Source organism: Podarcis pityusensis (genome assembly GCF_964106645.2).
Source record: "Podarcis pityusensis genome assembly, chromosome: 1".
Lineage (NCBI taxonomy): Eukaryota > Metazoa > Chordata > Lepidosauria > Squamata > Lacertidae > Podarcis > Podarcis pityusensis.
The window spans coordinates 11,976,556-11,991,358 of NC_138028.1; the positions used below are offsets into that span (position 1 = coordinate 11,976,556).

The 14,803-nt window shown below is 43.2% G+C and overlaps 1 protein-coding gene across 3 annotated transcripts; it reads left to right on the forward strand.

The window, feature by feature from the left end:
- CDCA4 (cell division cycle associated 4) lies at positions 1–11,378 on the forward strand. Of its 3 annotated transcripts, XM_080992750.1 has the most exons (4): positions 56–146; positions 2,019–2,062; positions 5,532–5,616; positions 8,173–11,378. In XM_080992750.1, exons 3-4 carry the CDS (start codon positions 5,578–5,580, stop codon positions 8,920–8,922), a joined length of 789 nt encoding a protein of 262 aa, XP_080848876.1. In that variant the 5' UTR covers positions 56–146; positions 2,019–2,062; positions 5,532–5,577; the 3' UTR covers positions 8,923–11,378. The 3 variants fall into 3 exon arrangements, with proteins under 3 accessions (XP_080848875.1, XP_080848876.1, XP_080848877.1); XM_080992749.1 differs by lacking the exon at positions 2,019–2,062 and having other exon boundaries at positions 1–146; XM_080992751.1 differs by lacking the exons at positions 56–146; positions 2,019–2,062 and adding an exon at positions 886–1,143.
- The last annotated feature ends 3,425 nt before the right edge of the window (positions 11,379–14,803 follow it).

The window sequence follows — 14,803 nt, forward strand, 5'->3', positions numbered from 1 at the left end:
TCTTTGTGGGGTTTGACAATAAGATGGCGCAGGGGGGAAGGGGGAGGAGCTCCCGGGACCGTTGGCCCCGCCCCTTTCCTCTCAGGCGCGGAGCTCGTCGAGGCGGGAGCGGGAGCTCGTCAGGGGCAGGTGGCGCGGGCCGGCGGGTAAGAAGAGCCGGGCGGCGGGCTGGGCCGCGGAGGGGGCCGCTGGCCCCGGGTCGGTAACTCGCAGGAGGTGGGGGGAGGAAGCGGCGGGGCCGGGCCGGCCGAGGAGGAAGAGCCCGCGGAGGGTCACGGAGCCGCGGCTCCAAAATGGCGGCCGAGGAGGAGGAGTAGGACAGGATGAATCATCCCGCCCGCTTCCCCTGGCGCCCCGCAGCAGCAGCAGCCCCGTCGGGTCTTGCCCCACATGCGCTACTGCCCCGTCCGGCTTCTCTCCTCGCGAAGAAGCAGCAGCTTTTGCTATCCTCTCCTTCCACCCGCTTTGGCCCCGCTCCAGCAGCAGCCTCGCTCCCCGGCCGGAACCTGGTTCTACCTCCTTCGCCTCCTTTTCTTCGCCCCGCCGCCACATCATCCCCGTCTGAGCATCAGGAGTGGGGTCGGGGGGGGGGGTGGCGGCGGCTGCAGCTCCTGTTCCCCTTCCCCACTCGCGCCCCGAGCCCTTTTGAAACGCGCTCATCCCCCGCTTCCAGGCACATGCACGGGTGTTTCCACACCCACGCGGGTCCCTTTATGTTTCTTACATCTTGCCCACGTTTTCTCTTTTCTGCCCGCCCCCGCTGGAAAACCTCTGCTGCTCCTCTTTTTCTCTTCCTTTTTTCTAGTGGGGGAGGGGGGAGCAAGAGAAACATCATATACACACACACACATATCTATATATCTATCTCTCTCTATATATATATCTATATGTCTGTATAATATATATATCCCCCCTTTCATCCATAGATCTCAGGGCAGCTCGCAACACAATGTTTCTCTTGCTCTCCCCCTCCCCCACTAGGAAAAAAAATGCCCCGATTGAAACCTGGTGCTCCTGGTCCCATCAAGCCCCACTTCCCCGCAAGCCTAGCGTGTTCCTTTCCTCCGACACGTGCACACGTACATGTGTACCTTTCTCGCAAGCAACCGTGGCATGTCTTCTTCACCCGCCCATCAGTAATAGGTGGGTCGAAGCTTTGGAGGTGTATGGGTACAAAAAGGAGTCCTTGGAAAGTTGGGTTCTCATATCTCTTAAGACAGCACAGGGGAGGGGCAGGCAGGGTGGGTGGGTGGGTGGTTCTCTTTCTTGGTAAGAGGCTTAGGTGGTCTTGTATGTGGGATGTGTGTCTGATGATTTAGAATAAAGATGTGTCAGCATTTAACATTACCTACCTGCCTGACTCCTTTATATACCTCGACTGCTGTCCTTCATCTCTACTTTTGCCCTGCACCCTTTCTTGAGTATTGCCTCTCAAAGCAAAGTGTAATATTATCTGTGTTCCTGCCTTTTTATTCTTACCTTTGACTTGAAATTCTTATATCCTCTTGGGCTTTTTCCTCACAGCCATTGCATGCTGTCTTCCCTATTGCCAAAGAATTTTTCCCATAATTACGTCATCATATTTATCCATATATAGTTTTCATCTGAGATGTTCCATCTTTTGGAGCAGTTTCTCACTTCCCCATGAATTCTTCACAGTTATCCTGTTCTTTTTGTCCTTTCTGTGATATTTGATTCTCTGGTCTACCTGATATTCTGAACTGTCTTGAATATAATGCACTGTACTATCCCTTTTACAGAAACAGTTTACAACACAATTGTAAGAATGCTTATTCTGAAGTCAGTCCAAGGGGATTTGCTTATTAGTAATTGTGTTTAGGAGTACAACTTTAGTTTATTGCAATTGTCCAAGGCAAAAGTTTTCAGTTATCTAACTTCACAGTATTTCAGTTAATAATTCTGTTCTAATTTGCATAGCTCTCTTTCAGTTGTTCGACCCACATTTCAGTTGTTTTTATAGCCTTCTAACATAGGACATTATTATTTCAATAATGCAGATAAGAGCCTGAAGCTGAATTGTTGGTTGCTTAAAGCGACTGAGGTAAGATTTGATATATGGGACTTCTCAGTTTTTAAGCCTGCTAGAAGGTTCAGACCTAAGGCAACTGAGGTAAGATTTGATATGTGGGACTTCTCAGTTTTTAAGCCTGCTAGAAGGTTCAGACCTAAGGCAACTGAGGTAAGATTTGATATGTGGGACTTCTCAGTTTTTAAGCCTGCTAGAAGGCACAGACTTTGATTAGCCAGAGGAACCCAGTTTATAGGGAGATACCTACCGGATCAGATCAGTCCATCTTAGTACAGTGGGCAGTTGGATGCATCCATTAATCCCACAAGCACAGAACAAAGACAAAAATACACTGTTTCCATTCCAAGTTAGTGGTATTCAGTGGCATGCTGGCTACTTTTGGATACATTGCCAAAACATGGTTTTTAACATCAGAAGCACAAACCTAGCTGCACCTCTCCTCTGGGGCACCAGTGAAGAGAGAACTGGGTTGTTCTGCTTCTATTCTATTTTACCACAGTAGTGTATAGTCTGAACCCTGACAATGGTTAACTTTAACTATGTTTAATTAAAACAAGTTAGCTGAATAAGCTGTGGCCTGAAGTCAGCATGTTTCCACTAACCATAGTTAAGATTGGCCACAGTTTGTCAGAGTTCAGATAAAATAGCAAGCTGTGGTTAATCCAAAATTAAATGTAAAGTTTCTAAACTCCAAATCAGAATGAAGAGGTATATGCGAGCCGGGGGGAGGCTAGGTTTGTTCTCTTATCTGTAAACTATTGGTTAACATTGTGTCCTAACCAACTATTGATAAGTATTCACCATGAGTTTGTCCAAACCCCTTCTATAGCCATCCTAAACCAATGAGCATCACCCATGTTTTGTGGCAGGGACTTTAATAAAACCATGAAGTACTTTTTGTCTCTCCTACATCTACTACACATCAATTTTTATTAAGTAAAACCTTGGTTTATTAAGGGAGGGATTCTATTTGGTTTCACCACGCAGTGCATGATTTAAGCTGTTGCTCTTAGCTGTCTTTTTCTGAACCAAAAAGCTCCACACATTAGCCTTTCCAAACATTGTCCCTGTACTTAATTTTGCAAGACTCTTCAACAAGCCTCCCTTTTTTGTGTTTTATAAGTTCACTCAGGGCTAGAAAAAGTTCTAGGCATTCAGTTGCCCTAGCACCCAGAAACTTGATCTTGGCAGCCCTATGCATGGCTTGTGCTTAACTTCATCTTAAAAACCTTAAAATAGTTTTCCAGCTGGACCAGCCCTTGCCACGTCACTTTGGTAACTGTGTTATCCCCACATCCTACATAATCTAGTAATTTCTTAGCCTCTTGTGTCATCCTCCAATCCTTCTCATCTCATACATTGGACAGAGTTGTCCTTACCATCCTATACACAGAAACATTGTTTCCTGATTTTTATCTCTATATCTCACACCAGCATCCCACCCTATCCATGCAACTTACTGCAGTCTGTAAAGTGCCACCTATTTTTCCTTACTGTAGTAACTTGAAAGAAACTAGTCTCTAGCTTTTACAGGTATATGGTGATTAAGTCCTAGAGACCTTAGCTATCCAGGCCCCCACAGCCCATCTTGCATTTTATCAAATATCATGTAGCAGATCACAGATAAGTCCTCTCAAATATCTTTCACAGTTACATTTAAATATGGTGACATCACCTTAGCCCTCCTGTAGTTAGCTCTTGACTGAAGCACTTGGTATCCTATGCAGGGCACATTTGGAATGTTAATGCAATCTCAAAGTACAGTACTGTGGATTTTCTACTTTGGTAATCATGTCTGCTCGTATTATGTGGGTGACTTGGATTCGATCCACAGCAACTATATCTTTTTTGCAGGAAAAGGGAAATTGTAGAAAAGCATCAATAAATATTAATAAAGTAGAGAAGTGCAGATGAGTAAAGGGATAGGTATCTTGGCATGTAAAGAAGCAAATACAGTGGTATATGCTAACCCAGAAATATTACCTCGGGTTAAGAACTTTGCTTCAGGATGAGAACAGAAATTGTGCTCCAGCGGCGCAGCAGCAGCAGGAGGCCCCATTAGCTAAAGTGGTGCTTCAGGTTAAGAACAGTTTCAGGTTAAGAACAGACCTCCAGAACAAATTAAGTTCTTAACCCGAGGTACCACTGTAATAAGCTTTGAAGCACAATAAAATCTGATAAGTAATTGGTTCATACCCCAGGTTTCAGAGATCCATGAACTATACATGAGCAGTAGCTAAAGGGATTAGCTGACTGCATCTAGCTGGTAGATATTCATTTCCCCATTGAGGGAGAAAGTAATTAGCAATTGTCAGGACATACAGCATATTTCCAAGGGATGCAGGTGGCGCTGTGGTCTAAACCACTTGCCGATTGGAAGGTTGGCGTGACGAGGTGAGCTCCTGTTTTTCGGTCCCAGCTCCTGCCAACCTAGCAGTTTGAAAGAACACCAAAAAGTGCAAGTAGATAAATAGGTACCGCTCCAGCGGGAAGGTAAACGGTGTTTCTGTGTGCTGCTCTGGTTTCGCCAGAAGCGGCTTAGTTATGCTGGCCACATGACCCGGAAAAACTGTCTGCGGACAAACGTCAGCTCCCTCGGCCAGTAAAGTGAGATGAGCGCCACAACCCCAGAGTCGTTCATGACTAGACTTAACTGTCAGGGGTCCTTTACCTTTTTACAACATATTGCCAGTCTCAGCAATATTGGTGAGTGGGCAGGGGGTCACCCAATGAAATTGATGGCAGTAGATTCAGGACTGAAAGTACTGTATTAAAGGCTGTATTTTTAACATGTAATCTATTAATGCTTCACATTCATATGTTCTAACAAGAACCTTAAAAAATTGAAAATCTTATTAAAATTAGCAGTAGAAGTGAGTTCCTTTACCCTGGGATACCACAGCTGGAATTGAGGGCATTGGACAATAAGTACCAGCCTTGTTGACAATGATACTAGCTGCTAGCTCCTACTGTTGCTATGTGAGACAAACATGAGTGAATTGACAGTTTCTAATTATAAGGTCACCTACCATTGAAGTCCGTGTCTGTATTCAAATCAAGCATTTTGAAATCACATCCCTAATTAATAACAATAGGTGCCCTTAGACAAGCGTGGGCCACCACCAATGCTTTATCCTTCACCACCACCCATCTAAAATGTGGGAATAATACTGATCTATCCTGCTGGGTGTTTGCAAGGATTGCAACACTGTAATATATGTGAAATGCTTTGAATGCTTGAAAGCGCTACATAAATGTTTCAAGTTTCATCAGCCATAGCTGCAGGGGCTGATTTGGGAGGTTTACTGCATACTTTCTGCGAGCCTAGTTTTCACTTCACATTATTTTGTCAAATGGGAGAGGGAATGCATATGGGAAGAGAGGAAATAAGTTTGCTTTGAAAATGTTTCTATCGTATTTTCTGTGAATTTTCTTTCTAACTGACGGAATGCATATTTATTTTTTCACCTGCTGCTCTCAGGTAGGTGGTGCTAGAACACTTGCTGTATGGAATCTTGCTCTGTAATATGGGGGAAGAGGAAGGACTGCATCAGACACAATTATTGGTAAGTACGGTAACTTGTGGATTAAAGTTTGTCTGTAAGCATTACTGGACTTAGTAAGTGCTCTCAAGTCACAAGGTGCAGGGACTCAAGGAAATGGGAATTTAATGGGTTAAATAGTTACTTGTGATAATCTCTGCCACCATATATGTCTTGACTTTAGTAGTCTTGTATTTGAAGTAGCCCTGAATTCAGGTTGGTCATAATGCACTCAGCTCTGACTTGCCCTGGTTTTTCTCTTCTATATAATCTGCATGGAAGGAAATCTTCTTTTTCTGTTTCACTGGAAAAGGAAGACAAGAGAGTATGGTAGGGGTGAAACTAGAAGTCTCCTGTAATGGTAGAATTGGAGGGTGCATATTGCTAAACAAAATCACAATAGTCGCTGGATCCATGTGGTGGCAGAAATCTGTCCATATCTTCCTCATTACAACCAACAGATATGTGGGATGAGTTGATTTTGAGAAAAAGGTAGTGATTATCTTTGGCTCTATGATCTCTCATTTTGCTTGAATCTCAGGCTTGCCAGTTCCCATTTCCCCTATGGTTTTGCAGTTGCCCTTGAACTGGGCAAACTGATTTGTCCAAATTATTTTGCCTTTTTCGGATATACCCTCAAACCCTGGTTTGATTAGTTCATGAAGTCTGATTGAATTGAGCATGTGGGCCTGAGAATTGGGAATGAACAGGCTCTGTGCCACCAACTTTGTATTTTGGTGCACTCATCTGGAACACACTTAACTAGCCTTGCTTTGGATGTATTCCCTCACTTCCAATGTCTGGGGGATATGTCTACTCAGCTATTGTGAGAATAGTTTTGTTGTGGCACCGTGATGAGCATTCCCTTCCATGGTGGATTTCTGCCAGAACAACCACCATAAGACACAACTTCAAGTCACCAGAGACAAGACCAAGAGGGACGCTGCTTTATTTGTAGCAGCATATTGATATTTAGAGTTGGCAGGAGGAGTTTGAAAGAGAAGAAGAGAAAATCATTGTTTATTAGAATCATAGAATGTAGAGTTGGAAGGGACCACAAGGGTCATCTAGTCCAATGTCCTGCAATTCAGGATTATTTTGCCCGATGTGAGTCTTGAACCCACAAGCCTGCGATTAAGAGTCTCATGCTCTACCGACCGAGATGTTTGTAGTTCCTAAGTGGGTCAGAGAGCTGCTTGTTCTCTTGCAGTCTTGCTTCTTGTTAAACTAGCAGGAAGACGAAAGCATTCACACAAGTATTTGTTTCCTACGGAAGGGGCTACAGCTCAGTAATGCTTTGCATGCAGAAAGTCCCAACATCTCCAGCTGTGGCAGAGAGAGATTCGTGTCTGAAAACCTAGAGACTCACTACCAATCAGTGTACAGAATGCTGAGCTATACCAATGGTCTGTCCATTTCATATGTTTAAAACCTTGCTTGTGTTGAATCACAACGCAATGGTGCTAAATGTGACTGAGACTCATCTTCCTAGCAAATATGCCTGACACATTTAAGAACCTCCTTTTTCCGCATTGCAAACAGCAACAGGAGCTTTTCGACACCTCAGTCACGTAATCCAAGATTATCTGGATGAGGGTTAATAAGATGAAGCTTAGTCTAGGCTATGGAGATTTTGATGATAAGCAGCACAGAAATCAAGAAATAGGTAGGCTGCCACTTCTAGGAAGAGTCATGCTCCCCCTGAAAAAGCAGATTGGAAACTTGAGGGTGCTTATAGACTTGGTTCTGCATCTTGTTGCTGAAATGGCACCACCAGTTTTGGTTGGTCTGCCAACTGCAGACTTCCTTTAAAAATAATTGTCTGACGGCTAGACTATAGCCATTGACCTATGCCTGGCTTGGAGTCCAGGATCCCTTAGGGAGCACTTGAATCTCTCCCCGCCCCCCATGGATGTGACAAACTGGATTTAGCTCTGCTCCTTATGGCCATCTTCCTTTCTCAACAGTAGTATCTGTGCTCTGTAGCACTTTCCATAGGCAGACTCACAGGGCTCCTGTGGTCTTTAGGAAATCTTTTGAAAACCCCTCTCATTCTGAATTGTAAATATTGTGATGTTGTATGTTGATTCTTTCCATACCAAGAAAAAGGAATATAGAATCAGCTTGTATTAGCTACCCTCTCATGCAGAGATGCTCTTCTCTGGTGCCAGGATGTCTGAACGTACCTTGTAGCTAAATAATTCAGAACATTTATTTACTGGTCCCAGGTTAATTGTCCTGGAATAGAGTCGCTGTGCACAAGCTATCTCATGAAGACAGTACCTATTCTGTATTGATCGAATGTTAGGTGTGTGCGAATCACATTTGAAAATGATTTTAACTCAAGTTTTATTTAATAAGAGGAACCTGCAGATTATTCACTTGTCAAAAGCTGGTTTCACCTGGGGTGCCATTGATATTACTTTGTGTCAAATGCTGAGTTTAATTTCCAGGGTACAGACTAAAGGAATGCCTTATTAATCTCAGTTTTGTAATAAAGCTGTTTGATTTTAAATATAAAACCTTAGAAGAGAAGCTCTGGATTTGTTATCTAATAGCATCTTGTTCTGTTTTCAACAGGACACAATGTTTGTACGTGGACTGAAGAGGAAATGTATTGATGGAGAGGAAGATATTGAAGGAACTTTAGCTGGTTTTAAAGCCATTCCTTCATATAACCTGCAGCGCCAGTCACTACTAGACATGTCTTTAGTTAAACTTCAGCTCTGCCACATGCTTGTTGAACCTAATCTGTATCGTTCAGTACTTATAGCCAATACAGTACGGCAGATTCAAGAGGAAATGACCCAAGACGGAACTTGGCAGATGATAAATGCACAGAGTACAGGACCAACCTCTCTTGATCGGCTGGTTTCAACAGATATTCTCTGTCGGTCTTCGAAGGAGCAAGCTGAAGAAAAGCTTGTTCAAGGTTATAGTGGCTTCTCAAAAGACTTTGAAGACGCACAGTCAGAAGAGAGTTCAGAAATCTTAAGACCTGCTCCACTACAAGCTCCCAGAAACCTGCAGAGTAATGTGTGGGACATGGAGAGCCCTCCAGAAAATAGAGGAAACTTCCACAAGTCATTGGATCAAATATTTGAAACCTTAGAAACAAAAACTCCTGACTCGGTTGAAGATCTCTTTTCAGAAGTCGACAGTTCCTATTACAATCTAGACACAGTATTAACGGGAATGATGGGCAGTACAAAAATGGGACACTGTGATGTACTTGAAACTTTTCCTCAAGCAGCCACAAATTCTAACTCTAACTGTAAATCTGACCTTAATGAGCTTGATCATTTTGTGGAGATTCTTGTTGAATCTTGAGACAAAGAGCGAAGGAGACATCCTTTAAAGAAGCCAGATCCCGAGTAGTGAAACTTCCAAATAGTTTATCTTCTCAAAGCTGCACATGATCTTCCAAAAAAAGCAAAAGCAAAAGCAAGGCACTTCATTTTGCAAAGTTGTGTTAATGTCTAAAGTTAACCTGCAACTTGTAGTGTTTGAACTTTACATATTTTCAGCAGCCACAATTCAGGGAGGTATTCTAGGCACATCAACCAGTTGCCAGCCTACTGATTTTGAAACCTTGTGACACCCCTATGCCATGCCACAAACTGCGTTAGGAACTTCCTGGGGTTTCAGTCGTGGCTTCTCATGTCAAAAGACTCCTGGGTGCACAAGGTTAGTCACACCATTTCTCTGTCCTGAACCCATACATTCCCCAGGCTGCCTCCTTGGGGCCCAACACTTCCAACACCAGATCCTTCTAGTATTTAGAAGGAGCTTAAAATGGTGTGGCATGATTCCTCCTCCCTCGACCATCTCATCCTCCCCTGTAAGGTGCAAGTGCAAGAATAGATTCCAGCCCTCAGCATGCAAAAGGTGGGCTTTAAGGCCTCTGCTTAAGTTGAAGCCCATATTTTATCTAGGCTGGGAACCTTCCACCAATCCTTTTCATTTGCTTTTGCTGGTTTAATCATATGACTTTAGTGGGACTACTTTTGAAGTAATTGGCCTGAGGACCAAAGGTTTGGTTTACCCTTCCCACTCCTTTATCCCAAGTAAATACTTCACAGACTTCTCTACATTTATTTGCCGTATAAGCTCTTGGAAGAGCCAAAAAAGCAGCGGTGCCCATTATCCTAGCTAGCTTTCTCTGTCATTCTTTCTTTTCTGTTTTTAAATAGTTAATAGTTTTGAAAAAAATGTTTATCAGTATTCAGAACCTTTCAGCTATTTTCTGAAGATATATTTTTGCTATAAATCTTCTGCCAACTGCATATTTAAAACCTGAAATATTTGCAGTTGTATTTTTTTAAATCACTTTGAAAAAGGGATTTTTTTTCTCCATACCGTGGGCCTCTTTCCACAGCTCAGCAGAAGTGTGTAAATATCTGACTTCTTAAGGTAGGAGCAGTTGACAGCATTCAGTCTTGGGAATACTATGAAAAGCAGCTTTCTCCAATCTATTGCTCCCCAGACATTTTTTACTTGCAGGCGTTTTAGATTTTAACTGCCATTAGCCCCAGTCAGCACAGCCATGTTGGCTGGGGCTAATGGAAGTTGAAGTCCTAAATATCTGGAGGGCATCAAGTTGAAGAAGGTTGAAGTAAAGAATTAAGTTAGTTTTGACATGTGAACATCAGAGGAGGAGCATTCATCAGGCTGCAGGAGCTCTTGATGCCTAAGTTCAAGCCATGTTTTTGTTACCTTCAAGCATAAATTATGTGGGTTTTATTTATAAGTATTTATATGTCTGTGTCATCAAGTGAATTATTTGGCTGAAGTTTACCATCCTACTTCTCTGTGTTTGGGGGGGGAAACACCCCCTTCACCTTGCACTAATTACTACAAGACTGTTACAGAGGCCTTTCAAGAGTGTTCTCCGAACTTAACTTGCTCCACTCATGCCAAGTGTGAATATGCGTTCAGCTGAGTCATGATTAACAGATGTTACCATAGCAGGTTAACATTGAAGAAAAAGATGAAATTGTTTGAGTGCGTAAGAATTGTCTTTACTCCTAGAAGCGGTTTCCAGTGAGAGGGTGTGTTATATGTGATAACCTTTGCAATATAATTGCCCAACTTTTGCCTTGGTAAACTGGTAATACAGGAAACAATACTGCGTTGTGGGAAAATAGAAAGCGCTGTGAGTACTTTGATTATTTTGAAAAAAAAAAGTTTCATTTAACAGTTAAAGGAGTATATCTGCCACCTGACAAAGCAATTTTAGCTACCTTGCATCTGTTTGCATAAATCAATGGAAATGTTGCTTTTTAAAACTCATTTTGATTCCTGCAGCTGTGACACTGTATGCAAAAGACACATGTCAAAATGTTGGACGCCTTATCTCCCAGCAAAGAGTTGTAATATCTTTGCAATGGGAATTACCATAGCCCTCAAAGCCAATATGGCTGCGCACCATGCACAACCCGAACAACTCTTTCAAAGCATAAAGATCCTTGTCATTGTGTATGTATAGCTAAATGTCTTTGTCTTAGTTTAGGTTGCAATTTGAAACCACTTTGCATAAGTAGCCCCTCCTGAGGTTAATGGGGCTGCTTTCAAGGAAGTGGTTTCATGATTGCAGCCTTAATAATTTAAGTGCTTTTGAAGCACCTGATTTGAAAACAGCAGTGTATGTTTTCCAGACCTGGCAGGTAGATGCCTATTTCTGTAACTCAGTTTTTGTGCCAGATCATGCAGTTTGTAAGGGGAAACTTTCTAATGCATTTGAAAGTGATTAATGTCTTTTTATATTAAAGTTGAATATGAAGTGACTACTTTGCTTAGTAGGTTCTTTTCAATCTGGATAAATTCTGTGCCTGTTGGTAACTTGTACTTAAAGAACTGGACTCATGAAATTGCTTCATCGGTGCTAGCTGAAGGGTCATCTTAAACTGGAAAATCCATCACCATTTATTACAAGTAATCAACCCCCTGCAATGCAGGCACAAACAGATGTCCCATAGGGGTGCAGCTGATGAATGCCAAACAGATTTAATTGGTTGGTCCATAATAGTATGTTTGAAAATGCCAATTTCCAGCATTGCAGGTGCCTTCCATTCCCCCTCATAGCCCTACCTTTACTTTAGCCACTGCCTCTTCTCTGGACACCTGCTCAATATTTCCTTTTACTTCTTGATTATACCTCAGGGATGAGGAATCTACAGGTGTCAGATCAGGGATGATGGGAGCTGTGAGCTTTCAGATGTGTTGACCTGCAAGTTGTTCATCTAAGTTTTTGCTCTCACTTCAATTTTGGCATGTGCCTGGGAGCCCAACACTTTTATGTGTGAATGCTTGTTTAAGATGACAGCTACCAGGAGGAGTTGGCCATATTTAGTCAGTTGGAATAAAAAACACAGCTCTTGCAGCTGATCAGACTCCAATCAATGAAAGCATATGCCACAATAACTTAAAACAGGCATAGGCAAACTCCGGCCCTCCAGATGTTTGGGACTACAATTCCCATCATCTCTGACCACTGGTCCTGTTAGCTAGGGATGATGGGAATTGTAGTCCCAAACATCTGAAGGGCTGGAGTTTGCCTTTGCCTGACTTAAAAGCTAAGGTGAGACCCCCAACATTTACTTGGTGTGTGTACACTTAAAAGTGCATTAAATAGCACTATATAATTTTTGGAAAAGATGGCTAAAGCAACTATGAAAGCAGTAGACCTATGTCATCTGAAAACCAGCCACTCCAGCATATCAGAGGGGCTCAATAGTTGTCCTGGGAGAGCAGGAAACTGCTCAAGTGGCGCAAAGGAGGTTTTGCTGGTGGTCTGCACTACAAGAGCAGAGCTACTATTCAGGGTCTACCACCAGCCTTGCAAGATACACTGCCACCACTACTGTCCAGCCAGCCTGGGACAGGAGACTCTCAGACCTTAGCAGACACCCCTAAGACTCTAGAGAAATGGCAGTGGCTCCTTACTTCTTGAGCCTCAGGATCACTAATTTAACAGCAAGCGACCAGGAACTTAGGAACTGCATTCGGTACAAAGGCTTCACCCAAATAGACACACACCAATTTTAAATGAAGTGGATTCATAAGAAATAACAAAATAAACGATAGCATAAAATGGGATCAAAATTCTCGTAAAAACTACAATTAGAAAATCCAATTGTCAAAGCAGCTTGGAACTGTAAACCGGAACAAAACAGCAAAGCTAATTTATTCTAACTCTACATATTGCCAAGCATTGAGGCTAGCAGATATAATCCATGGCAAGTATGAATTCACTGGTGTTTGGGATGTTACTAGGGTTTAATAAATCTGGTGGGGGAAGGCACATTGTGCTCCTCCTGGAATAGTTTGTCTAGCTGTAGTCCCCATCCTACGCTCAGCTATCACCTGTGGCTCCTAGAAGCTGTCAGCATGCAACACTGGCCACACCCCAGGAAACTGCTTTGACTGGCCAGCTAAACTAGGTGAGAGGAGCTGATGGGTCTCAAACCCTTGGTGAGTTATGGACTTTCCCTGCATGCCAAGACTGCTAATGCAGTAAAAACAACATGAGAGGCAGCAGCACTTGCGAGTTACAGGTCTCTGAAGCCACAGCAGATGCAGTGATACTCCAGTGGTTTGACTTCGCCCCCCCCCCGGCTCACTCCATTGTTTTTCAAGACAGGCGGATTCCAACAATAGTAAAAAATAAATATATTAAAACTGTGGTGAATGCCCTGAACCCATCAGAAGGTTTTGATGCTAGAATCTCCCGGTACTTTTGTTTTCCTGCAGCAGAAACTACTTCCCAATCACCAAGCCTCTTCTCCTGCCCTTAAAACACAGGAGCTTAAACCTGACAAGATCATTCTAATTGCAAAGAAGCAAATCTCTATCCGAATGCCACCTTTTACTCAGATGCCTAAGCAAGGGGACAATTGTCTCGACACCCTCTTTTCCCCCATTACGAATTGCCACCCAACACACTTGAAGCTGATTTTGGGGAGTCATGAAACGGCAAGGCATGGATAGCTGCCCTTACTGTTGCTGAACTGTTCCTTCCAAAGAAGGACAAGAAAAATTGTGAGATTTTTCTATCCCAAATACCAAAATAACTTGGTTGGGCTTCTGCACTGGGCACCTTGACTTGCACAGCAGGTGGGAGGCAGAAAGGGAGACAGTACACTATTTGCTGCTCTGCCACAAGCAGCAAAACGCCTTGGTCACACCCTGGTGGCTTTCACTGCAGGTTTCCAAATGTTTGTTTGCAACCTGGGGTAGGGAGCAGGGAGTGGCTCTGAGGTGAGGATGATTGGGAGCAGAGAAATGATTGACAGAGAAAGATGAAGCAACTCTGTGCTGCTATTCTACTCCAAGTTGCTCTCTCCCATGATGCTTTTGCAGCAAAGAAGGAAGCCACTGGGCTTTTCATAGAATCGTAGAATGATGGAGTTGGAAGGGACCCAAGGGTCATCTAGTCCAACCCGCTGCAATGAAAGAATCTCAGCTAAAGCATCCATGACAGATGGCCATCCAACCTCTGCTTATAAACCTCCCAGGAGGGAGAGTCCACCACCTCCCGAGGGAGACCTTTCCACTGTTGAACAGCTCTTACTGTCAGAAAGTTTTTTTCCGTATGTCTAGTTGGAATCTCCTTTCTTGTAACTTGAAGCCATTGGTTCGAGTTCTACTCTCCCGAGCAGGAGAAAACTAGCTAGCTCCATCCTCTATGTGACAGCCCTTAAGATATTTGAAGATGGCTCTCATATCTCCTCTCAGTCTCCTCTTTTCCAGGCTAAACATACCCAGATCCAACCGATTCTCATAAGGCTTGGTTTCCAGACCTGGATCATCTTGGTTGCCCTCCTCTACACACATCCCAGCTTGTCAACATCCACCTTAAAGTGTAGTGTCCAGAATTGGACACAATACTCCAGATGTGGTCTGACCAAGACTGAATAGGGTGGTGACATTGCTTCCCTTGATCTTGACACTTGACTTCTGTGGGTGTAGCTTAGAACAGCATTAGCTTTTTTTGCTACTGCAAAACCTGTTGCCCACTAAGACCCCTAGATCCTTTTCACATGTAAGCCAGGTGTTTTTTTATATTTCTGCAGCTGGTTACTCCTGCCTAAGTGCAGAACCTCACAGTACATTTGTCCCAATTGAAATTTATTTTGTTAGCTTGCGCCCAGTTCACCAATCTGTTAAGGTCATTTTGAATTCTGATTCTGTCTTCTGCAGCATTAGCTAC